The 27,245-nt window shown below is 36.8% G+C and overlaps 2 protein-coding genes across 11 annotated transcripts in view; one reads left to right on the top strand and one right to left on the bottom strand.

Annotated features, from left to right (window-relative positions):
• LOC131683731 (flotillin-2) overlaps positions 1-27,245 on the top strand; it is a 503,804-nt gene that overhangs the window by 455,020 nt on the left and 21,539 nt on the right. For 5 of the 10 annotated variants that reach the window (XM_058965974.1, XM_058965975.1, XM_058965976.1 and 2 more), the window contains exon 4: positions 6,142-6,280. In XM_058965974.1, coding sequence (XP_058821957.1) covers positions 6,142-6,280 — 139 coding nt within the window. Of the gene's footprint in view, positions 1-6,141; positions 6,281-19,045; positions 19,146-27,245 lie in introns of those variants that run through there. The other 5 variants (XM_058965979.1, XM_058965980.1, XM_058965985.1 and 2 more) reach the window with 5 other exon arrangements.
• LOC131683723 (glucose dehydrogenase [FAD, quinone]) overlaps positions 1-27,245 on the bottom strand; it is a 107,988-nt gene that overhangs the window by 35,387 nt on the left and 45,356 nt on the right. The gene's annotated exons all lie outside the window — the stretch shown is intronic.

The raw sequence follows: 27,245 nt of genomic DNA on the forward strand, positions 1-27,245 counted from the left end.
GTGTTGCTTCGCCTGTATTTAAAACTGTCATATTGAGCTCGTCACAAACATTGTATATCAAAGAGGATCGATTATCATTGAAGAGGGAACCCCACAATACTCCGTGCGAGTTGAAGTCTCCCAGTATCAGCCGCGGAGCAGCCATGGATTCCACTACCTCAAAAATCTGACGTTGTCCAATTTGAGCTTTGGGAGGTATATATATAAATAGAAGCGATAGACATGTCTTTGCCTTTAATATTCGTTTGGACAGCTACAGCCTCAATGCATGCAAACAAGGGGATGTTAATTCTATAGAAAGAATAGCACTTTTTAATTCCTAGAAGCACTCCTCCATACGGGGTGTCTCGGTCTAGGCGAATAATGTTGAAATCATTCAAGTTGAAATTAATGTTTGAGGTAAGCCATGTTTCACATAAAGCAAAAGCATCGCATTTCAAATTATGCAGCAAAGTTTTTAAGGAGTCAATTTTAGGTATGATACTTCTGCAATTCCACTGTAAAACAGTGATGGGATCTTTCATTGGAGGAGGTGAATTACCCATTGAAAGATACAATCGCTGCAAGGATGGGCCATTGAGCAATCAGCTGCTCTAAAAATGTTCTAATTGTAGGGAGGAACGCTGAAAGTATACTTTTTAGTGGTTCAGAAATATTGAATGCTTTGAAAATCCAATCAGCAATTTCAGAAAATTTCAATAAACCTATCCCCGGTTGAGGCTCGGAGGAAGTTGAAGTTTTATTATTTCCAGTAATGGTGTTCTGTTGGTTTTGCATTTAGCTTTGCAGCGCATGGCTGTGTATCAGTACTCGAATTCCGTGAAGTATAAAATTTTTGTGAAATAATGGTTAGACTTAGAACTAGGTGTCTTCTACAAAGTTTTAGCACAGGCATTTTGCAGTAATTCTTCTCAGCATGTACATATTCTTTCTCTCTTCCTTGGAAAGTTAGTGGTGGAGCGCTCTATGCGGTCACAGGTGGAACCAAAATTTTCTAACGAAAACGTAACTCGTATTATACACTAAAATTCTTTTAAACATACTATTCAGCTAAAACTGACAATTTTTTCACGAAAATGTACAGTTCGGAGGAATCGAGTACAACGGTCTAGTGATGTAAATTTCATGAACTAGCCATTATTTATCCGATTCTTGGTCGGAAAAGATTTGAAAATTCTATTAATGTTCTCAATTCTCTGACTGAACCTAATAAAAACTTAGATTTTATAACCTCCTTGGTAGTTACTTAAATTGAAATTTTCAAAGTTGTTGACGAGGTATCGCATTTTTCAAACACATAGCCATTTTGTGACAGATCAACCCCCTAACATGGATAACGGACGCTCTTCTGGTTCTGCTTCCCTATCTGCAAGCGGCCAACGATTCCACTGGGGTTTGATTACTGGTCTTTACTAAGACTGTTCGTACCCTAAATAGTTAGAGCAACGAGGAGGTAAAGGATATAAATTTTGTTTCAGGGGTGCATGAGACATGAGACACCCTTATGTGGTCAAATGGTGTCACATGCAAGGATGCAAAATGCCTACCTTTTCTGCGGCTGTAATTTTTCTGCCTACATTCTCATTTCTCTTTCGACGTTGCTGTCTTTCGCTACTGCAGGACGCCCAGCGCTGTGCGGCAGTCTGTAAGCAAAGCAGTAACATGACAAAAAATACTGCCCCCAGTACAGCCACCAGACGCGAGCGGTACAGCTTCTCTCTCCTTATTTTACACTTTTTAATATTCTTAATCTAATCAATATTTTCAATCAAAAACGACGCCAATGAATGCTGTTCGTTTACGCCACGACCGGCATCAACGCTGTCGTGTGCGGGCCTCTCATGCAGAGGAAAGTGTACAGAGCGAGAGAACAACCATTGCTACGCCACACTCTCACCGAGCAGTCGGAGTACAGCAGCAAAACAAAAATGTATTCTACTGCTCGACGGGAAAATGTACTCGGTTTGGCTACCGTTCCGGCAAGAACTGTAGTGATGTGTCGCTGTAGCGGGCTGTACGGCTTGTGCAAATGTAAATATACCGAAAAAAATCTAGTTTACTGGTACCGTTGGCATCCCTGGTCACATGTTACACATGATACAGCTTCGAATTGGCCTTGTTTACAAGAAAAACCATAAACTCGCGTGTAATAACTTTCATGGCATAACGATTACCGCCTTTAACATGTTTTAGAAAGTTCTGTTTTGCATTCTTCGTTCGTTTGCAGAATTGAATGTCAAAGCGGATTTCTAAAAAATGCAACTAACAAATTCATGAACTGTTTGTAAATTTGAAGAAATCATGAGAGTAAGAGATATGAGATAAACTGTGACAGCTGATACTTGAAGAAGGCTTCCAGACAAAACTGATTAAGCTGACTCGAATGACGCTGGATGGTTCAAATTCAAACATAAGAATAGCCGAAGCGACACCCGACGTGTTTGTGATATTAGATGGGTTAAATCAAGGTATTTGGGTTTGTAATTATTGTTCAACATAGCACTCGAATAAAAAATCGTTGTGCAAAAGAACGAAACTGCCATTGCATGTTTCTTGACTCCACAAACAACACCGACCAGATTGACATTGATCGCCGAGCAGTGTAAGAGGTGTTTGTACCTTTAGCGAGAGTGAGTGTAAATATCTAATTTATTCTAAATTATGATAAGACAAAATACATGGTGGGGTCAGAACTTTAGGGTAAAAAAACGTATCGCGGCTGTGAGAAGGTCTTTCCGATGGACAGATAAAGTTCCGTAGTCTCGAAACGCGCACAACACTCGATCTGTACAAAGCAGCGATAATCACTGTTACTCTGTACATCCATGATGCTTTGAATGTTGAATAAAGTACGGAGTTCTGTGTGTTTGCGAGAAAAAAATTTTGTTCAATACTGGACGTTATAATAAAAAGAGACTGGAGTATGAACAACTAGCTATATCAATTATACAAATGTTCAGACATGAGAATTTTTATACAGAGCGGCATACTACAGAGGGTTGGCTGTGCAGGTGCGAATGGCGGAAGACAGACCAGCTAAAATTTATGTTCAGCAAAGAACCTGGAAGAGCTTGTTGACTCTGGTACTGGAGAATTTCAGCACAATATCGAACGACATGGCCTCCTGCAATACATTCGGTCGTGATTGGGATCTTCCAGATTGTTTGCCACTAGAATAATTACGTGTAATTTATAGAACTTGCATAACCAGACCATGGCTACTGATTGAGAAAATGCTAAGAGCAAAAGTGTTTAACGACATCAGAAAGGTTTCATCCCACCGTAATATGCGTTATATCAGTGCACAGATTTTCCAACAACACCGCAATTTCCTTAGATACTAAGGATTGAATCGTTGGTGTTTATGGTACTTTGCTGGTTTATGGTACACATAAAGTTTCGACAGAAACAATGAATAACTACAATTCATTTAATTCTTCTATAATAAGATAATAGCTACAATTTCACAAAAATAATCATAGTAAATTGCTGTTTTCGATAACTTTATATAGGTAGTATTTCTTCCAAAACAATCAAAATGAGAATTTCTCCTCGTGATATCTGGCCGAATATAGTGATAATTTGGAGAATATACAGTTCAACCAGTTACGTAGACGATTCGGTAGAGAAGAGATTGGCGTCTACTGTCATCTATTATTAGATAGAAGCAATCCCCTTCGTCGATGAATCGAAATACCAAACAATACCAAAAATCACAAAGTCGAGTCCCAAGGAGGCAGCGTGAGTTTCTCAAGGGCGAACTAACATCAAACTTGACAAAAAAAATTCTTTGAGTGTACTGATAAGAAGAACATCCCGAAAATACAAGCTTATAGTTGTCCTTATAGTTGGAAAATATGTCTCTATCAAGTCAGCAAAGTGGCTTAAATAAAGTATCAAATTAGCGAATGCACCCTAAGCTTGCCTAATAATCTATTAAATAACAGTAGGTAGTATATTGGATTTACAGTATTTGAAATATTGCATGCTTGTAATGGCTCTTTCTGATTTAAACTCTCAAAACATAGTGTTGTACGAGGTTTGCATGGTGACTGAAAATAACATTTGTCTTATGGCATTCTAATATTAATTATTTATTCGAACAACTTACTACCATTCCTTTATTTTAGATTGAACATAACAAAGTAAGTTTTATAGTAGATAGTCAATGCTTTGTTACAGCACTTCGTACAAGCTTATCTAGCGTGTTTAACTTTAGAAAAGAGTTTATTTGGTATCAATATGTGTTTCTGTAGTGTGTGTGTAAAATGTTTAATTTGCTTTTTGATTTACTCCCACTAGTGAAATATTTAATTTAGGTTGCAGCTTTTTCGTTTATACATATGTATATTTGGTTTATATTAAACAGTAAAGAAACATATAGTCGAGATCTATGTTACTTGCTTCATGCTAAGCAACTTATCCGAAGAATTATTGACAACATGTACACCTAAAGGGTGATCCCGAAATGTTTGCAACGCATAAAATTTAGTACCAAACCGCATGAAAAAAATTGTGCATCCATATTTGAACATTTTTCTATTTTTTATTTACTACTTAAGCATGTCAGAAGAACTGTGCATCATTTCTATCCAGTTATAGCCGGTTATAAGTGTTGCAATAATTTTTAGGTCACCCTTTAGTTTTTGTATAATCACTTCCAGTTCGTTTCACAATAGCCTACCGATTTAAAATAATACACACCTTAACCTTAATTCACGGAAGCATCAACTACATCCAGAGATATTTGCAACACTAAATCCGCTTTTTGCAGATAATTTTCTATGAGTAAAGCCATGTCAAGTGATCTCCGAGAATTTCACTAAATAACCGATGTTCTGTGAGAAATATTTCAATTCATAGGGTACAAGGTGTGCGGCTTTTGCTATAAGTATTTAATTAAAAGTTCTTTTTTTGTTTAAGTGAGTATCAAGTATTGAATTTAATGCAAACTTTAAACGAGAAATGCACATGATTTGTAAATTATATTTCAGTTTTTTTGAAATATTTATACAAAAAGCTACACATGCTTTGTTCCCTATGCAACAAAATGTATTTCATAAAAATCTGCGATTTAGTGAAATTTTCGAGGATGACTTAACAAGGTTTTACTCCTATTAATTTTCAATTCTGATCAGTACGGTTTTATCCAGACTAAATTGATTAAAACATTTTGTTTTCCACGATAAATATTTTTACTTCTGCGCATCGCAATACAACCGCTCGAAAGCATCACTGTATTAAAAAGACCTTATTTATTGTAGCAATGTATTTAGTTAAACAATCCTAGTTTGCAAAACGACGGATTCATTTTTCGTACAAATGGAGTCCGATCCAAATCAACTCCAGTTGGTTTCCGCTGTCAACAAGAATGTAAACCACAACAGTGAATCGAAAATGCAATCCGCCGTAATGCAGGATATAGTTGACAGTGTACCGGTTAATTTTTTTATTAGTATAATTAGTAGTAGTAACTATATTTAATTTTCCTATTATATTTTTCATGTTAACGTCCTCCTTTCTTTTATTTGTAGTGCCACCTGTTAACGAATATAATATTATGATTTTTACAGCATAACTACATGAAAAAGAAATGAAAAATCTCACCCCCATCCCTTCATCCAACTATCCGTCATTGTAGAGTTTCCGTTTCCGTTTTTACATTAATTTTTTGATTCGATTAGATTTTAATTTTAATTTCGTAATTTGGTGCCAGACTTTCTTGAATAATCATTAGTTTTCAAATGGCTTCTCTAGAATGCAATGAGTGATTCGACAATAAAACACTTGTTTGAATAGTGACGTGTTTGCCTCGATTGATCTTAGATTGTTTAATCGGTTCGGTTCGGTTATTTTCAGTTTGCTAGTCATGTGGTGTGTTTGAATTAGTTAGCTTACATTTCTGATTTTTTGATACATAGTGACAATTGAACTCTTTCTAATGAGAAAGCATCCATGTTCCTCATCACCGTCGACCACTTATTTTTCTGTGTTTGCTGCGAGTTTTAGTGCAGAAAGGCACTTTCACACCCACTCCCGAAAATGTCAAAAATTCCATCCAGCTCTGTAGACGGCAAACGGGCCCTCCCGGACGGATAGCCGTATCTCATTCCCTGCGTTTTTCATTTCTTTTTCTTGTAGATGATGAACGTCTATTATTTTCACCATCAGGCCGACGAGCTGCTCGGTACCGCCAGCGAACAATTTCTGGGCAAATCGGTGAAGGAAATCAAGATGACAATCCTGCAAACCCTGGAAGGACATCTGCGTGCCATTCTCGGTAAGCCGAACGGTTATCTCTAGGGGCACAGAGTGCGCCTAAGTTTGAGTTTTTTTTATTGGCTGATCCGAATATCATTACAATATGCTATCAAATTCATTACAATATGCTATCAAAGGTTTACGAAATTAAATTGTCGACCTTTATTCGTTGTTTTCGACAAGAATGACCAGAGCCTTGTGCACTATAGAAAGTGAGGGGCTTTTATAAATTAACAGATGTAAGCAGATGTAGAGTTACACGATGGTAATCAACCAGCATAACATGCCAGAGATTATTTCAGCATACCGTATACCGAGTTGGGAATGTTTTCTTAATAAGCACGAATACGTTAGCTTGACGGTGCCAATTTCTTTCTTTTTTGCATTTTAAATATTTTAGAACTACGAAATTATAATTTTGAGAAAAATATTCATGCTAGAAAAAATTTACAGCTATCCAAAAAATAACGATACAATTTGATATAAAAAATTGGGAAGAATAGTTTTTTATAAAACATTTTACAGCTATCTTAAGACTAGGAAGGGTCATTCCACGGCAAATTTCTTAGAGCATATCGCACAAATCATCTTTGTACGCATTCTAACCGGTTTATTTGGGCGTTGTGATGTGGAGCGCACACTTTCAGGACATACTCCAAAATGCTTCGCGCCAATCCACATTGTAGAGATTGTAGTGCGTGTAAATCGTCAAAGCCAGCGGTATTTTGCTTCAGGAAATCAAGTGCTGCGAACGCCTTCGCCGTCGTTGCGGTAACTTGATCCAAGAAGCTAAGCTTTCTATCAAACAGCACTCTCAAGTCATGTCATGCGATGATGCGTCCTTAGAGCAAGTACTCATAATGGGATAGAGTGGACGATCGCCTGAAACTTTGAGCATTTGTCAACGATTATCTGCATGCCATTAAACATGCACCATTGTTAAATAGGTCATTTACGTCATCTTGAAGTGCAGCAGAATCGAGTCCGGAAGCAATGAAACGAAAAATCTTTAAATCGTCGTCGAAGAATCCAGATTTGATACGAGTACAAAGGTCGTTTAGGAATAAAAAGAAAATTAACGGCCCTAGGTGACTTCCTTGAGGAGCTCCGGTTGGTGTAGCAAGCAAACTAAAACATGTTGATCCAATCCCAATGAAAGCACTTCGACTAGACAGATAAGATCGCAATCGCCCAGTTAACCACGGAGAAAATCCTAGTCTTTGCAGTTTCAGAAGAGCAATGTTGTGAGGTACTTTATCGATTGCTTTTGCCAAAATATATCGTGTCGATCTGCGGACGCTTCTCAACAGAAGGAGCTAGTGTACATAATCAAATTTGAAGTAGTAGTACGTTGCATCACAAATCCGTGCTGAAATTCGTCGAGAATGTGAGCAGTAGCGTACATCTTATTTTTAACAAATTTGTCAAGGACTTTGGCAAAACAGTTCAAAAACATGCCTCTGTTACTTTCAACATTATGAATGTCTCCACCCTTGTGAATTGGAATTATAGCCGCTTCTTTCCATGCACACGGGAAGACGCTTTCATAGATTTAGCAGTTAAAAACAATGCTAACTGGCAATGACAATGCTCGTGCGCATCCTTTTATGAATATCAGAGGCATGCAAACCGGGCCTGGTCCTTTCAATGGGCCGAGGACTTTCAAGCCAGGGAGACTGATATCGTATGATGGCAATGTGTCCATATACTCTTGAGACAGAGAGACAGCTAGGTTGGTAAATACCCCGTGAAAGTGTTCTGTAAAAAGGTCTACCTACTCGGTAGTGGATTGCGCGCTGGCATACCCAAGTAAAACATTTACAGGAATACCACCAGCACGTTTTCTGCCGTTCACAAACTTCCAAAACTTCGATGGGTTGTTCCGAAGGTTCTTTTGGACATGACTTATATACTCGCCGAATGGTCTATTCCGGGCAGTTTAGTAGTGAAGCTCTGTTTGGCGAAGAACAGCTTTGTATTCGTTGGTCTTGTGACGAAAGTGTCTTTTTCCGTTGTTTTCGGAGAATTTTACGTAGACCACGAAACTCGGAATTCCACCACCGCTCGAGAAGTTCGACTAAATCGGCGTAGTTGACAAATGCCATCATCGAACGTCCGTCCATTTACGTTAGTGGAAGAGTTTATTTAAGATCATCGTCGAATATCCATCTAAGATGGAGAAGGTTGTAATCATCTACACAGTCGGAACTACTACCTTTGTCCAGAATTTGTTGAACTGCAGAGGAGGGGATATTGTACAGGTCAGGACTGCTGTTCGGCTGCTGATATATACAACAAATAAACAGCGACAACTTGCTCGTGAAATGCGCACAATAACTTGTCCCAACCATTCAAAACAAGGCCTTTTTTGTACAGTGCCGGTGAGATTGTTTTTTACCGCGATAAGAACGCCGCCCCCGCGACAGGGTTGACTTGAGAAAGAGTTGCGATCGCAACGATGAATTGCGTAGTTCATTGAAAGTGGGTAGGCGAGGCAGTATTGTGCCGATGAAGTATCGGTCTCGATAATATTTTCATTTACTGCGTCGATCGATTTTAAAGCAATAGCATAATTCGCTTTTTTCAGTAGACTAAGGACACAAGAATCACACATCCAGCACAGTTACACGCTGCTCTTCAATGCCAATCTTTAATCAGTCGACATTACTGATCAACGCAAGCAGAACGCGCCGAGCAGAACGCGAAATGAAAACATACCAAATTCATAAAAGGAGTAGAAAAAATAATATAAAACAAATTGATAGAATAAATAAATCAAAATAGTTCAGCTCATTAAGTGGAAAATTGCACAACATAAAAAAGTTATAAAATTAATAGAATACATTAAATTGATTCAAACTCACAAATTGGATGAAATAAATAAAAGGAATGATTTTCAAAATGTTTGTGTTATGAGGAAACTATAACTAATGAATGTTTAAGCATTGTTGTCCCGCGAATATGTAGGGATATCCTTTCGAAACGTTGCACTATGGAAAGTTTTAGCTTCCCATGCTTGCTCAATGCTGAGTACGCTTCAATTAAGGTTTCAATAGCAGTCACAATTAGTAGTTTTTTTTCCTGGTAAATTCACTTGTATGGGACTCATTAATCCATATCCCCGCAACAAGAATTCTGAATGAAACAATTTGCAAGCGATTACCTACATTTACCTGTCCTATTCATGAATAGCATTCTCTCTCTCTGTCGGTGACTTTGTAAGAGGCTTATTTCAGTTTACTTTGCAGTTACTCGTTAAAATACTGGATTTGAAAATTATATTCTGTAGAAAAATTTTTATTGAGGAAACTTTCCGAAAAACTCGTTTTCAAATGCGACCCGTTTTGCGTTGGATTGCGTTGCGTAGTGACGATGATTTTGGTGGATTGGACTTCATCATGTTTGACTGCTAATCATTTAATAAGAGTTGCTTAGGAAGTGGTAAGTAGGAATTCATACCAATCCGATCCATATTAAAACCTCACCAGCCATCATTGCCGGCCGCCCCCATCTCCATCGTTCACGGGGAAAGATAAAGGATAAGGTAGACGGGAAGTGTTGATGCTCCACCTACTTAACGGAAGGCAGACGACTCATCAGGCTCTTCCATAGGTGTCAAGGAGTTGGTCGTTTGGAAGGGTATAAGGTCTAGGATTCGCTCCAAGCAAGCGATGCGACCTGTACAGCATGGTTTATTAGGTAGTAGTTTGGTTGGTTTTCGAGTACACTCGAAAAAGAAAAGATCTTATTTAGTTTTTGGTTATTTTTAAACTTTGGGTAGCCGGCTACCGGCTGCGTAATGGGCCGGTTCACTATTTATTGCGACAGTATTAAAAAAAATCGCTATTACTCGTCTACGATATATTCATTGGGTTGAAAACTACCGAGTGACACGTTGTACAGACAGAGTTATGATAGCTCGAGATGTTATAAATCAAGAAAAGTGTTTAATATTTTCTAAATCGTATTATTTGTGAAATACATGCATACAAACGATAATATCGAACATTGACGAAAAATACAAAGGATCGTTAACCTGATGTACGGGCTTGTTAGCAATAACGGAACTCGAAATTAGATTCTTAAAACCAGACGCCGCGAATTTTCAGTACGTACCCTTTCAGTACCCTTGATCATCGATACTAGTCAGATTGAAGTCTTATTGGGGCTGATTTCCGAACAACTATTTATTGAGAAAAAATATTAATCGAAGCTTGTATACAAATCGAGCTTGCAAAAAAAAACCAAGAAATAATTTTAAGTTCATTTTATCTACTTTATTCATTTTATTCTTTGGATTCATTCTGATCAGTTCATTCATTTAATGCATTTTACTCGTATCACTCGTTAAACTGATTTACATTCACATTTATGTAATTCATTTTTTCCAGTTTATACTTTTTATCTAGTTTTTTCGTTTCAATAATCTGACTAATTTTTTCAGTTATCCATACAAATAATTAATTTTACACAAATGAATTCATCCTATTAGTTTTAAAAACTTTTTTATGTCTTTCTTTTAATCAATTCCATCCAATTTGTTAGTTTAAATGAACTTAATTTACTCTATTAATTTTATAACTTTGATATTGTCTAATTTTTCACTTAGTGGGCTGAAATAATTCGCTGTATTTATTCTTTTAATTTGATATATTAATTTTCTACTCATTTCATGAATTTGATATCTTTTTATAATTTTTTTGTTTGAATAATTTGTAAATTTCATTTATTTTTTTGATTTTCCATGATTTATTCAGTTTATTCGAGGTACAATTCTTGCAGAACGGATTTTGACAATCTATAAATTGTTAGAAAGGTATTTTAATGAGCTTTCTAATTATTCACATATAGTTCTTAAAGTAAACAATAAATCTAAAATCAAAAGTAGTAGCGTCTAATGGTCACATAAAGCTTTTCATGTTAAACTAGCTTCGATAAAAACATTGTTGTTGAGATAATTACATGACATTAGTGTACATAATAGAGTACACACACACGTACAGAAATTGTCCAATTTTTCGAGATGATATCGATTGGTATATGAGACTCCGGGCCCTTAGAAAAAGCTTTCAAAGTTTGAGCGAATCCTATATTTTTCTTTTGTAATAAATGTGAAAACTGATCTTATATATGTTTTTAGAGCATTAAAGCTAAACTTTAATCACAAGAATATGCAATTTCCAGAAAATCCGCAATTTGATAGTTCATTGATGAATTTACTGAAGTTTAATTTTACAATTCATCCGGTAATTTTTACAGTATTCGAGTAACCAGTTTTACGCATTGTACTTTTATGAACAGACTCCGGTAATCCAAATTGTGTGTGTCTGACACAGGAAATCCAATAAGATTTGCAATACTTAGACTTGTGGTTAGTCGATGAACCAAAAAAAGATGGGTAGGTAATGTCAGGGACATAACCGAAGTGAAGTAGAATACAATTAGGCAAATTTACCCCGAGTATCAAACCATCAGCAGAAACTTATATCAGTATCCAATAAACCAACACAATCTTCTTCACACAACGCTGCAACCAGCACTAATCAAATCGTCAATCGCACCCGCACTACCCCTTGCCAAAAGAAAACTAACCAGAGAGCATACTCCAATCTACACTCCAGTATATACACTCACGGCAGTGCACACTGGAGTGCGTGCCGTGGTGAATTTATCTAGGCACGCCACACATTTGAAAGAGTAAGAGAGCGGAGTTTCTCACACCCAACCACCCCTTCACCGGAACACACTTGAAATCTATTTGTTTAGCTCGGAAAGAACGAGCTTTCTGCTTTTTCTGTGGTGTGTATGCATGAAACTGGCACGCCTGTGCATCATTAGAATGATGCCTAGCGACAGTCATGGAATAAATTGCTTCGAGCTGACACGTAACGTAGCAACTACTACGAGGTCAGAAAGCAAATTGACGGTTTTACATTTCTTACAAAAGAAATGTATAGGATTCGCTCAAACTTTGACAACTTTTTCCGAGGCCCGGAGGGCCGAGTCTCATATACCAATCGACTCAGCTCGACAAATTGAGACAATGTCTGTATGTGTGTGTGTGTGTGTATGTGTGTATGTATGTATGTACAAAATGTCATGTAATTATCTCAGCAATGGCTGAGCCGATCTTAATGAAATTAGCTTCAAATGAAAGGCCTAACGTTGCCATTTGACACTATTATTTTTGATTTTCGATACGTTGTTTACTTTCTGAGATATGGGCGATTTTGTCAAAACACGGCAGGTTTTTTGCAAATAACTTTCGAACAATACAATATTGTACTACAAATGCACATAAATAGAAAGCTTGTAAAAATACCTTTCTAACAAGCTATAGATTGTTTAAATCCGTGCACGAGCGGCGGAGATATTAGACATTTTGTATTTTTAGTCCTCGCTTACCAATTTCCACTAATTAAAAATGAGATTGTTTCATACAGAGTATTGCTTTACTGGTGTTTTAGGGGCAAAACTAAACCGATTTTGAATATCGGGGTATGAAAACACATCTACGTGATTCAAGGAATTCGATGTTGAGAACATTTTGTGAATTACCTTTATAATAAATGAACTATTTCTCAAAAATCAATATATAAGTTCACTTCAAAGACAAAATAATGTGTTGATAAAGAAACAGTGAGTTCTAGTATTTATCCCTTGGATTAGGCATTGCGTTCAATCATGAGGTAAATGTTGAATGGTATATCAATACACAGATCAACAAGTAATTCACCTAGTAGTGAGATAACAGATTTCTAATATAATTATACTTGTGGCGTCACCGAAAGCAACTGTATGTTTGAAGCCCAAAAATCTAGCGAAAATTTAGCTCTTTTGAAAGATTTAGGTTATACTGGTTATGGCGCAAAAATTACTACTTGCATTATTTATGATAAGAATGTAAGAATCAATATGTCATAATAATATACCTATAAAAATAATGTCCCTGCATTAACCATCATTTGCCATTCCTCACACGCCCCCCCCCCCTCATCTCTCTCTCACTCTCTCTCTCTCTTTCTCTCTCTCTCTCTCTCTCTCTCTCTCTCTCTTTCTCTCTCTGTCTCTCTTCTATCGCATCTATCTAGCTATTTCTGTATGCATTTCTAAGTTGTGTAATAAGATCTTCTGCCAATCTGAAATATTTATTAATTGTAAGGTTTGAGAAAACAAAACTATTTTTTGTCTGCTGCTACATCAACTCAACTTTAATTCAATTGTATTCAAAGCCTGTATCTTCACTATAATTAAGGAAATTCATGGCTATATCAGAAAAATATTTGGCTTAACTGGGTAATATGAAAGTTTGACGATGGAAATTTTCAAAAGAGACATTCCACGTGCGATATTTAAACTATTCGTATCTCTATTGAATTTTGAATGTAATATATACTCAAAGACTGAAAGCTGAAGCCAGGATTTCGAAGACAAAATACATGAGAGGAAGAGGTTCTAGAGACGACAATGTGAACCTCCCACCCGAGTTCGGATTGACGGTGACGAAATCGAGATGGTCGACGAATTCATGTATTTGGGCTCACTGGTAACCGACGACAATGATAACAGCAGAGAAATTCAGAGACGGATCATAGCGGGAAATCGTGCCTACTTTGGACTCCGGTCGAACAAAATTCGCCGCCGCACGAAGTTGATTATCTTCAAGACGCTGATTAGATCGGTGGTCCTCTACGCCCACGAGACCTGGACTATGCTCGTGGAGGACCAACGCGCCCTTGGAGTTTTCGAACGAAAAGTGTTGCGTACCATCTATGGTGGCGTGCAGATGGAAGACGGAACGTTGCGCAGGCGAATGAACCATGAGTTGTATCAGCTGCACATTCGTTGTATTGGTACGAACTTTCATGAAAAATGACGGATCAAAGACCAAAAACATCCACAAATTAGATCCAGGAAAAGAATTCCCCAAAGTACACACTCTCGATGGGGGATGCAACTACAATGTGTCTTCTAACTTATCGTCGTCCATATTTGGATATACTGAGTAGTTTGAACCATTTCTTTTTCACAATATTGGTTTGTATAGGACTTATTTATCCATATTTCCTGCACGAGAATTCCGAACGAAACAATACAAACACGACTTTTATGCAATCGACATAGCCTAGACATTTCACACTATTTACTTCAATGCAAATAAAAACTTTGAAATATCTACCTGTCTCATTCACGAATCGCATTCTCCCTATGTCGTTCTCTGTTCAAGGGGCTTGAAAGCACATGTGACCTTGTCTCACTTTACTATATTCAATTGCGCGTTAAAATACTGGACCAGTACATTCTGTTCTGCACATAATTTTTTTTTCGGGAATATGTGACCAAAAAGTAAACTTTGAATTCGTCAAGTAAAGAAGCATGAAAACAAAAAGAATAAAACCAAACAAAGATGGAAGCCCTAGAAAGTTCATTGGATATTTATAAGCCTTTTCTCAGAAGATGGGATTTTCAAAAACATTTCAAAACTTTCTGATGCAATGGTTTTCAAATTCGTACAATCCGGTTTATTCATTTTCTTTATTCAAAAATGTGTTTGTCTTCAAATATATGATCATTTCATTTTATTTAATTATTTCATTCCGCATCTTTTTATTCGTTTTGTTCATCTGCGTTCATTTTACTTATTTTATTCGTTTCATTCTTTGGATTCACTCTGATCAGTTTATTCTTTTTGTGCATTTTACTCATATCATTCGTTGTTTTCATTGTATGCATTTTATTCATTTTTTCCAGTTTATTCATTTTGTTCAGTTACTTCATTTTAATAATCTGACTACTTTTTCAGTTTTAATCATTTCATACAAATAATTTATTTGATTCAATTTATTTCTTTATATTAATTTATAACCTTTTACTGTTGTTCAATTTTTCATTTTAATCAATGCATTTAATTCTGCTCATTTTCTTCTTTTTATTCATTTTATCATTTCAGCTCATTTTGTTTATTTCATTCGTTTGTTTTATTTATGCATTTCATTTATTTTTTACTTTATTCATTTTGTTCATCCATTCTTTTTATTCTTTTGATCCATTTCATTAATTTGATTCATTGTATTCACTGGATGAATTAAATCAATTTGATTCATTTAATTCATTTGATTCATGTGATTCATGTGATTCATGTGATTCATGTGATTCATGTGATTCATGTGATTCATGTGATTCATTTGATTCATTTGATTCATTTGATTCATTTGATTCATTTGATTCATTTGATTCATTTGATTCATTTGATTCATTTGATTCATTTGATTCATTTGATTCATTTGATTCATTTGATTCATTTGATTCATTTGATTCATTTGATTCATTTGATTCATTTGATTCATTTGATTCATTTGATTCATTTGATTCATTTGATTCATTTGATTCATTTGATTCATTTGATTCATTTGATTCATTTGATTCATTTGATTCATTTAATTCATTTGATTCATTTGATTCATTTGATTCATTTGATGCATTTGATTCGTTTGATTCATTTGATTCATTTGATTCATTTGATTCATTTGATTCATTTGATTCCTTTGATTCCTTTGATTCTTTTGATTCTTTTGATTCTTTTGATTCATTTGATTCTTTTGATTCATTTGATTCATTTGAATCATTTGAATCATTTGAATCATTTGAATCATTTGAATCATTTGAATCATTTGAATCATTTGAATCATTTGAATCATTTGAATCATTTGAATCATTTGAATCATTTGAATCATTTGAATCATTTGAATCATTTGAATCATTTGAATCATTTGAATCATTTGAATCATTTGAATCATTTGAATCATTTGATTCATTTGATTCATTTGATTCAGTTGATTCATTTGATTCATTTGATTCATTTGATTCATTTGATTCATTTGATTCTTTTGATTCTTTTGATTCATTTGAATCATTTGAATCATTTGAATCATTTGAATCATTTGAATCATTTGAATCATTTGAATCATTTGAATCATTTGAATCATTTGAATCATTTGAATCATTTGAATCATTTGAATCATTTGAATCATTTGAATCATTTGATTCATTTGAATCATTTGAATCATTTGAATCATTTGAATCATTTGAATCATTTGAATCATTTGAATCATTTGAATCATTTGAATCATTTGAATCATTTGAATCATTTGAATCATTTGAATCATTTGATTCATTTGATTCATTCGATTTATTTGATTTATTTGATTGATTTAATTCATTTGATTCATTTGATTCATTTGATTCATTTGATTCATTTGATTCGTTTGATTCATTTGATTCATTTGATTCATTTGATTCATTTGATTCATTTGATTTATCTGATTTATCTGATTCATTTTATTCATATCTTTAATTTTATGCATTTCATGTTCAGTCATTCGTTTTATTTCATTCAATTTGTTAGTATGAGTCAATTTATTCTATTAATCTTATAACTATTTCTAAATATAATCTTAATTTTTATGTAATAACCTAATCTAATTTGATTCGTGTATTTGGATCAAAATTATAATGATTTCCATTAATTTTTGTACTCATTTTATGAATTTAAATACCTATTGTTTCAATTTTTGCTTTACTTTTTTATTTCGGTCGTTTTGTTGATTTCTATAATTTATTCAATTTATTCGAGATTTTATTCGTGCAAGACTAGAAACTGTTTTCATCCCACCTTTAATTGGGTGCCTACTTCTCGTGAGTTCTGCAAACTAATCCAATAGTGAAATATGTAAGAAATGTCTCATCTCACTGCTAGGTGGATTTAATCGGTTTTTTGTTATGTTCCATTTTTATATGTGCGTCGCAGTTCATTGAATAACAAAGGGGCAGACCTTGCAACGCTCGCTGTTTAATCGAATTGTATGGAGCAATCAACTCAGATAATTAGTACTTTCATAAAATAATAAAATACAGTATTTTCGTTGTTTATAGTACTAATACAATTTACGAAATTAACATATTTCCGACCAGATAGTGCAAAAATATAGCGATTCCAACTAGTACAACGGAAGTTATTCGCATTTGAACACTGGCAAAATATCTCAGCAGAAACTTTGAAACGGGACCCCATATTGAAACGTTAGAAATATTCTACGCTTAGTATTTGATTCTGATGAGGCGAGGAAACTCAAAAACTAATTATAAATTATGCGTTATTTTTTTAAATGATGCTTGGCATCACGTGGAAAAAAGTATTCGTCGTGGTGATCATATTTTTTGAAAACTAATGTATCATTCTTGTAGATTGTGAATGTTTAATTGTTCTTCAATGAGCGCGTCATTTGGAATATGGAATTAAACAGTCCTCGAAATCAATAACTTTATTTGATTTATCGATAACTCATCGTATGAACAAAAAGCGAGAACATAATTCTTAAAACGATATTTCTACAATTTCATTTTTAGAATCTCAATATGTATATAAGTACTAAAAATTTCGAATGCGACAGAGACCGTAATGATTAGACACCTGGTTTTGGAGACATAGATCGGCAAATTAGAGGCTTTGTTTGGTTGAACTACTTTGCTCGTGATCAAATGGGTCTTGTTTCACTGTTCTTTTTTGTAAATTAGACAAGAGATATATTCCTGTAACCAGGTTTTCAAGATCATCGCTGAATTATTTGTTGCAGCTGTTGTGAAAGGACGCTACTTCTTTCGATTGTCCCGCGAAGTTTTAAAAAGCATGTTTTGCCATTGCTATACCGAAACGTGTACGACTGGACGACTATACTAGAACGTGTACGACTACTATACTATACTATTACTGATTACTATTCTCTCAGTAACGGTTTCAGCTTGAACAAAAAAAAGTTTCTGCGATTTTTTTAGAAATTTGGGTGAAACGAATTGATCGAAACTTTTGTATATTATACTGCATCATTTCAATAACAGTCTGTAATTTTTCTTTGCAAAAATATCGACTAGCGACACAGTGACGAAACTTTTGGTGGAACGTCCCTCGAAAATATCCCCCCCGCCTTTAAAAACTCCTCAAGGAAGCAACTAAGGATCATAGGTATTTTTCTATTGATCAATGATATTCACCTAATAAGTTCTACACCGTTTTAAATAATCACAACAACTCAAAAGTTATTTAAATAATTGAATTGTGAGGAAGACGTCGCCCTTGCCGATAGAGCTATAACTTGAGGTAACAACAACATCCAGAAATAACCAATTGAAAATGATTGAAAATATTGTTATATTTGAAAAAAATTTAGCGCATACGTCCTTTATGATTTTTTAAAATTGACAAAATGCCTCAAACATTTTAACAGATACATCCTTTCTGATTTTTTAAAATTATACTTCTGTGCTCGAAAGACTATCGAAATATTTGAAAAAAAGATATAGTTTGTTTTTCAAATTAAAGACCTCTATAGTCGAACCACAACAACACAATTTGAAACCGGAGCGTTATGAAAGTCTACACTACAGATCTCGACAAACTCGGCAAGGTTAACTCAAATTAGAGCATAAAACTTGTCACTAAACCAATTGAACATATTACATAGAATCAATGAAGATTCGCCTTAGCGCTGTGAAGAATGAGTGAAAGTCAAAATGTCAATGTCAGGTTAAATTGGTAGCGCGGAGAACGAGTTGGTGGCACGATGTGTTCCGCTGTAAATATGCACACTGTAGCAATAATTCTAGATGTATATCAATAGTGGCAACATCAACCACCGGCGCTGCAACGAATATATGTAGATGTACAAACTGATAACCGTGTTTTTACCGCGCGATTCTGAATCGTGTACAGCGCGATCCAGTTGTCGCTCGGCCGGTAAAGGACAAACTTCTGTTTAACAAGTGTAAGCTTGTGGAAAATCGATTTTTCTTACAAGTCCAGCGTGATAGTGATCGTTAGTGACGTGCAGGTTATATTATTATGGAAACACGGAAATCGCTTCCTCGCTCCATGCAGTTGTTTTCGTCAATCTGTGATTTTACCAGTAGTTGCTTATGAGTGAAAATCCGTGCCGAAAAAATGATGAAGATTATAATAACATTGTTGAAAATGATGTTTCAAAATTATAAAGCAAATTAGTGTATAACGAATATTTCATCATTCGTTTTACTATTTCTTTTTCATCCAATGTATTCCTGTGTGTGAATCTAGTCAATGAAATCGATTTTATTGATACGTACCTGTTTTTGTAATTTTCAATTTCTACCAGCTTCGCATAAGTTGGTTCTGTATAGCTACCCCAGAAAATGCTGTAGTAAAACTATCCATTTCCCATCTATATTCAAATCTAAACAAACTAAAGCAGCAAGCTTACATAATGTGTATTCCAAAACTATTTACATTGTTTGATTTTTATGATGATCATAAGTTTCATGGTCGCATTCATGATGTTGCTAGACTATCTAAAATTAACTCCAATTTAAGCTCGTCGTCACGCGACCGTTATCGCTTGCTGCAATTTTATCTATCGCCTTAGAAGTTATCTCATACATCCCTTGAACAAGATAACTATGATCCGCATTATTGCTGCAGTGATGTTGATAAGCCAAAGTGGTTCATTTCTGAATATACATTGACCACCTTTAAGCTTAAACGGTAGTGCTGGGGATGTTGAGCATATGGGGCAAACAGTTGGGGTATGACCCCATTAAGTGACTTTACGATAATAATTGTGAGGACGGTCAATCGTTTCGAACATGCAAAACATGTTTAGGCGCAGCACAACTATTTGATTTTTTAGCATGGTATGCTTCATTTTCCTTAGGCCAAAAAAAAAATGATTGTATCCGAAATCTGAGATTCTTTAACGACATAATTGACAAATTGTTGTTTGATTCTGAGGGATGTTCTTAAAATCCAATACGAATATAACATACAAATGGGGATAAATTATCATGAATTCCAAAGGACCTAGGAGGTTTTTATTTCGGTGATTGATTACACTAGTTTACAAGCAAAAGTATTTTCTAGACTAATTTTGGGTCGCAAAAAACGAAACTAATATTCATTTTTTTGTGCGAAGAAGCGATTTTGAGATTTTCGTTTTTTAGAACTTTTTTCAGTTTTTAGTCAATATTTCGTGTGAAATTAATTGGATGATAATTTAAACAATATGCAGGTTGAAAGGTGCCGAAATGCTCTTTCCAAAAATATATATGTGTTCGGTCATATGTAAAATTTTTAGTGTTGCAAGCAACACAAGTTTAAAAAAATGGATTTTTGACCATTTTAAAAGTGGATTTTTGAACATTTTTAATTGATTTTTTTACAGCAAAGCAATTTTTTCGGACCTTGTAGAATCTAAGATGACAGATAATATGTTTACGTTATTTTAAGCCTATTATCACTAACATCCGATGGAAAATGTTGATGTTATGACACGTTTAGCGAAATAAAAATTTTGTGATTTTAGCAGACCCTGCCCTGGTGCGACGGTTCATAGGGTGCAGCACTGGTCTCACAAGCCAGTCGTCAAATATTCAAGCCCCTATCGGGAAGGAGTCTCAGTGGGATTGTAGCACTAGCCACCTAATGTTCTGAAAGCTAGGAATCGGCTGCGAAGTCTGTTGAAGCAGACGTTCAAAATTCCTATAGGGAATTGTACTGCCAGGGCTTTGCAATAGCAAGACGTTGACGAAACGTGTATCTGCACAGTTTAATAAATACCTACCACTTAATGGAATTTGAAACGAATATTATCTGTTAATATACCTTTGTGCTGTTCACACAATCACAATTCCGGTAGAAAACAAACTTTTCCCCTTGATCCCCATTCGTTTGTGTTGGATAAAGTCTTCTCGAATTAGCATCCAGCAATATTCAGCCTTATTCTACATTACGACGGATCACATTTTCGAACGAATGTGGTTCGATCGAAGCAGGCTCCCGTTTGGTTTTGCTGTCGTTATTGTGAATGCAAATCACATTCGTTCGAAAAAGCGATCCGTCGTAATGTAGAATAAGGCTGATTGTATTTACTTAACTTCACATGCACACTAGCGCCACATAGTGACAAAATTCTGACTCTAAATGTTCACCTTCCGAACCCTCTTGGCCTATAGAAAAACTTTGCTGAAGAGAATTGCTTTCCAGATAAGCAGGATCTGAAGATATATCATCTTGAATTTACCCTTTTAAGGTGATGCCAAACTTTTTGAGATATTGCAATGTTCAGTATGGGTGTTGCAATCAGAGCCTTTGTGTGATCTTCTGGCGCCCTTGGTGAAATCACGGTTTTGCAGCCCTTTAGTTTTTTTTATTTATTTCCGTCGGCCTATGTCCACACTGAGTGCCCATCACCGAAGCCAGAGACACCACCATATGGATCCTATTAATTGTCCCATCAACACATGGACCGGGACCAACGGCTTTACCTCCCTTCCGAAGGACGACGTGACCATAGGTTTCACCTCAGAAAATCTCAACGACTTCGACTGGGATTGAACCCAGACCGACTGGGTTTGACTTTCTTCCATCTCGACCGGATTCTCACTGACTACTGAAAAACTTAACAAATGTGAACAATACACTCTAAATAGAAGCGGGGCAAAATTTAGTTTATTTCGGCCAAGTATGGAAAAGGTTACGCAAGTTTGAAAGTGTCGCAATAATTCACCCGTGCCGTCACGACATTCATTTTATGTCCCATAATTTATCTACCCATTTTTTTGCAATCTTTTTTCACATACGACAAAGATTCTTCGATCCAGTTGCTTAGAAAATCGTTATCTTCCAGCCATATAACGAGTGAAGATATGTATAACATTTTTGCTTTACTATCCTCTAACTTGTTTTTCAATTAATTATATCTCGCGTAGTTTCTATTTCTTCCTTCGTATTCTTTACGTTTTCAACAAGCTCTTCTGATAAAATTAAGCTGGGGGTAAAATGGATGTCGAAAAAGATGTGCCATCGAAGATTTCGACTTGCACTTTAAAATCATACACATTGAACTCGATCGAACCATATTTGACCTTCTTTCAGATCAAAGATAAACCTGACGCAGAAACATTCAGCCGTGATAGATATCTCGAAAGTTCGGCCTGTCTTAAGTAAGTAAATGATTTTACTGGTGGTAAGTTTTTGGCGAAGTGCTACCGCGTCTACATTGCCACTCACAAAGTTTAGATCAACGGTTTGTTCTCCCATTCGATTGAGCTGTTGAACGTAGAATGTAGAATTTAAATGGCAATCGCACAGGACGGAACCTTGGAAACGACGAATGGAACTGTTATACCTAATTGCGTCTTGATCGATAAGGTTTGCCTCTGCCTGTTCTACCATGTGTACCACGCATCTTGCATTGCACTAAATACAAACGAGTGGATCATTGTAACAATAAGCTCCCGATATGTCAAATGCGCAGAAAAAAATTAAAATGACTCTTGCATTGGAAATGCTGAATAGTATACCTATTGTGGAAAGAATCCACATGATCTGTTACCACGCCCCGCGCACAAACTGCGCCTGGAGAATCTGAAGCGTTCTTTTAAAATTTAGTATAAACACTATTTTGCAGAAATACTAAAGAGAGCTACGCTACTCACCACGACAAATCGTTATGCTATTTTGGCCCAGAAAGAGTGCGGTCCGGACGATCCCCTTCTAAGGACATCTGTAACTGCTCCTAAAAACTATAGGTTGATGAGAGTTCGTGTGCAGGCCAAAATTTTTGTCTTGAGAGACTGTCAAATATAACAGTTCGAGATTGCGCTGATATAAAGCCGAAGCAGAAAGCTTCTGTTCTTGGAAATTTGAGACCAAAAAAGGAGTGCAGTACTGGTTAGGTCTAGGTTGGGCACCGGTAACTTTGTGTTAATACTAAATTCCTCCCGGCAGCGAGGAGAATTAAATTATTACTGTTCGGCATGTGATTGTCACCTCGATGATAATCGATCTAGCTTACTCCACAAAATTTGCTACACCTTTAAACAGGTGGTCTACTGTATTGCCATTGAATGTGATCTGACCCTTTTATGTTTCTTTGAAACTGAGAAAACAAACGATAAAGCTTTTAATAATTTTCGCCTTTTTAATTTTGGAATACCAAGGGGGTAAAAAGTTACGCGGACTATCAAGGGGGTCGAAAAAATGGGAACGCTTACTTTGACCGGTCATATATCAGATTTTCCTTAATCGATTTTAAATTCGTCTTCACCACTAGAATGGTATATCTTTTGTTAATACGTCGCAGAGTTGTCTACCGCAAGTTATAGCATAAAGAGCAAAACAAAGTCAGCGAAAAAAAAACGGGAACGCTACCATGACTTGCCATATCTTAGCTGTTTTTTACCGATTTCAAATTTTTCTTCATCATTGGATAGTTATATCTTTTACAAAAACGATGATCATAAAACAATGAAAAACAAATATGCATATCCTAAATTATTGTAAAAACAGTAATTGAAAGCAGTACTGACAAAATGAGCTTTTCTGTTCAAACAATCGTATCTCGACAGTTTATCAATCAATTTCAATGTTACTTACAGCAATGAAATCCTTAGAGCTTCTAGATTTGTAATGTATGCAACAGATAGTAGATATTTAAAAAATACTATACTTTTTTGAGGTTTTAGGCGATATGATTTTCACAATGCACACGGCACACGGTTGTTTAAATTTTTTGCGCCTTGCTTAGTTTTACGGTTTGAAATGTAATATGTTTACTCAATAATCCTACATATTACATATGGATATTATTATATCATTATCTTCGTACAAACGTGGAGAAACGCAATATTGTATGTGAGTTACAAAATGACAATGTGTAATAGAAAAAAATCATTAAATACGAAGAAGTTCAGAATTTTTATAATATTCGTCATATTACGTTAAGCTTAAAACAATGACTTATACTTTTTTGTTTTGATTGTAATTGGTGTTGTTATTGTTGTTTATTAATGACACTTTACACCGGAGGGGTGCATTCGAGTCGGAAGAAAATTAGTTTCAAATTTCGCATTCAATTACATAATTATAACAATATACATTTAAAATTTTTCACAATTCATTATGCAAATTTGCTTCGTTGAGGAAGTTCAGCAGTTTCTCTTCGTTTTCTCCTTCGTTGTATAAAGTCGTTCTTTTTTCTAGCTTCGTCGTATCTCCTGCAGTGGAGAATCACATGACGGACGTCAACAGTTACTCTACAGCACTCGCAGATTGGTGGGGCTTCTTTCTTCAACAGGAAGCTGAGCTCTCGCGGTCAGTCCACTTCACCGTGTCAAATTTGATTTCACAAAGCTTGATTTCAGTGGACACTGACCACCGATTGAACCATCGGTTTCGGATGACTATTTTGATATGAGTAATGGCGTTCTGCACCCGGTACAGTTATATCCAGGGGAGCAATGCCCCTGGCTTCTCCAACGTGTCGATCTGCTTCTTCATTACCGCGGATGCCAACGTGACCCGGAATCCAGCACAGCATGATTGGACGGTTTCGAAGCATTTTGTCAATCTCCTGGATCCACGGATGCTGGGATGTGCCAGCTTCGATTGCTGATAGACAGCTAGCCGAATCTGACATTATTAGCAGGTCTCTTGAAATGTGGTACGTAGTTAACGCTGTTCTTATTGCGAAAGCCTCGGCGGAGAAGACACTGCATTGCGGCGGAAGGTCAACCGATTGTTGATAGTGTTCTCCGAAAACTCCCGCGCCGACAGCGACATCGTCTTTGGAGCCATCAGTGCGTACGACTGTTGAACGGCTAAAACGTTCTGTCAGTAGCTCCTGAATAACTGGACGAACAATTTCAGAATTGTTCAGATTTGACGTCCCACACGATCTGGGGTTTGGCTTCGTACCACTTCCGAGTAGCTAACCGCGTACGAGAGCAAATATTTGGAAGAGACGCTCCGACCACCTCTGTCAAACGACCGGAGGATCGATGCACCAAGGGAAGATCAGCATTATCCTTGCTTTTTCCATCATTCGACTAGCCAATCGTACATTGGTATGGAGAACGAGTAGATCTAACGGCAGAGTATCTGCTTCAGCCATAATGGTTAGGATCGGGCTCGTGACATATGCTCCGGATGTGAACCTTATCATCCTGTTGTATGCAGGTGCGAGAGTTTGGATGACGGCATCTCCTGCCCCATGCCGTAGAGCAGTCAAAAGGTAACAATTGCAGACCCTATTTGCAGTATAGACGCACGATGACCACGAGGAAACTAATCATCTAACCGATCATCTTCAGGATACGCAGCCTGGATTCGCACGCCTTCTTCGTCATTTTACAGTGCGCTTTAACGTTGAGCGATCAGTCGATAGTAACACCAAGCGTTTTCAGCAACGTTTGGGTCTGGACAGCTACACCATCTACCTTTACCGCTTGAGTGGGTTCACGGCGGGCATTCGAGCTGCAGTAGAAGCTGCTGGATTTCGTTGCAGATATCGTAAATCCAACACTTCTCGACAATTTATCGACGGCTTTCATTATTCCAGTTCGCCAACAGGGTGGGAATACGCCACTACGCCATATTCTGTTGAAGTACTCCAACATGGCAGTTTTCACCGACAATGGCAATCGCTGAAGCATTGGATAACCGATGCAGTCCGGTCCTGAAGAGCCACTTCGTCCTCTGTCTAGCGCCCACAGCAGCTCATACAGAGTGAAGTCAGAATTGTGAATAGCATCGGTATCTGGCGAGAAGTTTATGCGGTTTCGTTCGGCCTTTTCCTTCTTCCTCTGGAAGAACGACGAATAGCTTGAGGTTGCGGATGTTTCGCTGTAGTGTTGTGGCAGTTCTTCAGCTATTTCTTCTGGCTTATCCGTATAACCACTGGACCATTTAATGACAGTTGGGCGATGCTGACGTTTCCCTCTCAACGTGTTCACTGTCTGCCACATCTGCAACGTAGTTGAATTTGGTGATATCTTTGCGACAAAGTCTTCCCATGATCTTTCTTTGGCGTCATGGATAGACTTTCTCGCTATCGCCCGTGCTTCTTGAAAGTTTTTCAGTACATCTGCTTTTCGTGGGTCCTCTGCTGGTATACGCTTCAGAGCTCTAAGTGCTTTTCTCCGTTTTTTTGATAGCTGCTTTCACCTCCGGACACCACCATGGAACCGCTTTTGGGCCGACTCTGCCGGTAGTGCGAGGTACCGCGGTGTTTGCTGCTCTAATCAACCGGTCAACGAAACAGTCGATTGATATTTCGACGCTCGGTCGAATAGCGTTGACGGTCAATCGCTCTTAAGTTTTCCAATCTGCTTGGTCGTAAATCCATTTCTGTCTTTTCGTTGGGAAATTTGACAGTCGGGGAATGGAAACGAGAATGGGAAAGTGATCACTGCTGTGGGTGTCCGGAAGTGTTCGCCAAACAAATTTCGAAGCCACCGATTCGGAGCAGATCGAGAGGTCAATAGCCGAAGTGATACCGGTAGCTGGATCAATCCGAGTGTGCGATCCGTTGTTAAGGATGAGTAATCTTTCGGATAGCGTTTATGGTGCGCGTTAAAGTCGCCTAGTACAAGCACTGGACGTGGAAACTTTTCGAGGAAGTCACCTAGCTGTTCTAGACACTGTTGAGTATTGGGAGGGACGTAGATCGACACCACCGTCAATGGCTGTGGAAATTGGATCCGAACTGCGATTGTCTTTATACTGGCATCGACATCTATCGTCAGCTACCAGCAGGGAGTAGTTGTTGCCGATGAAATCTACTGAAATTATCCATAGTGCCAGCCGCTGTCGAAAATACTACACGATTACTTCCAGAACTACTGACAACGACCGGCACTGGGTAAAGACTTTGTGTAGTTTTCGTTGTTTGCTTCGACACTACTGTTGTTGTTATAGCTGTTCCATCTCGAAACGAATATCTCGATGAGCCTTCTCCGGGCGATAGCAAGTGGTGATGTGGAAGAAGCGTATCGTCGATGTTGTCGGTCAAACCTGAAAGAACATCCAAACAAGCAGTACCTGCGAGGGGATTGACAACTTCGAAACTGACCTGAGGAAGGTCCAGCCCCACAGTGCCAACCGCTGTCGTACAAACTAC

The sequence above is a fragment of the Topomyia yanbarensis genome, chromosome 2 (assembly GCF_030247195.1).
Source record: "Topomyia yanbarensis strain Yona2022 chromosome 2, ASM3024719v1, whole genome shotgun sequence".
Lineage (NCBI taxonomy): Eukaryota > Metazoa > Arthropoda > Insecta > Diptera > Culicidae > Topomyia > Topomyia yanbarensis.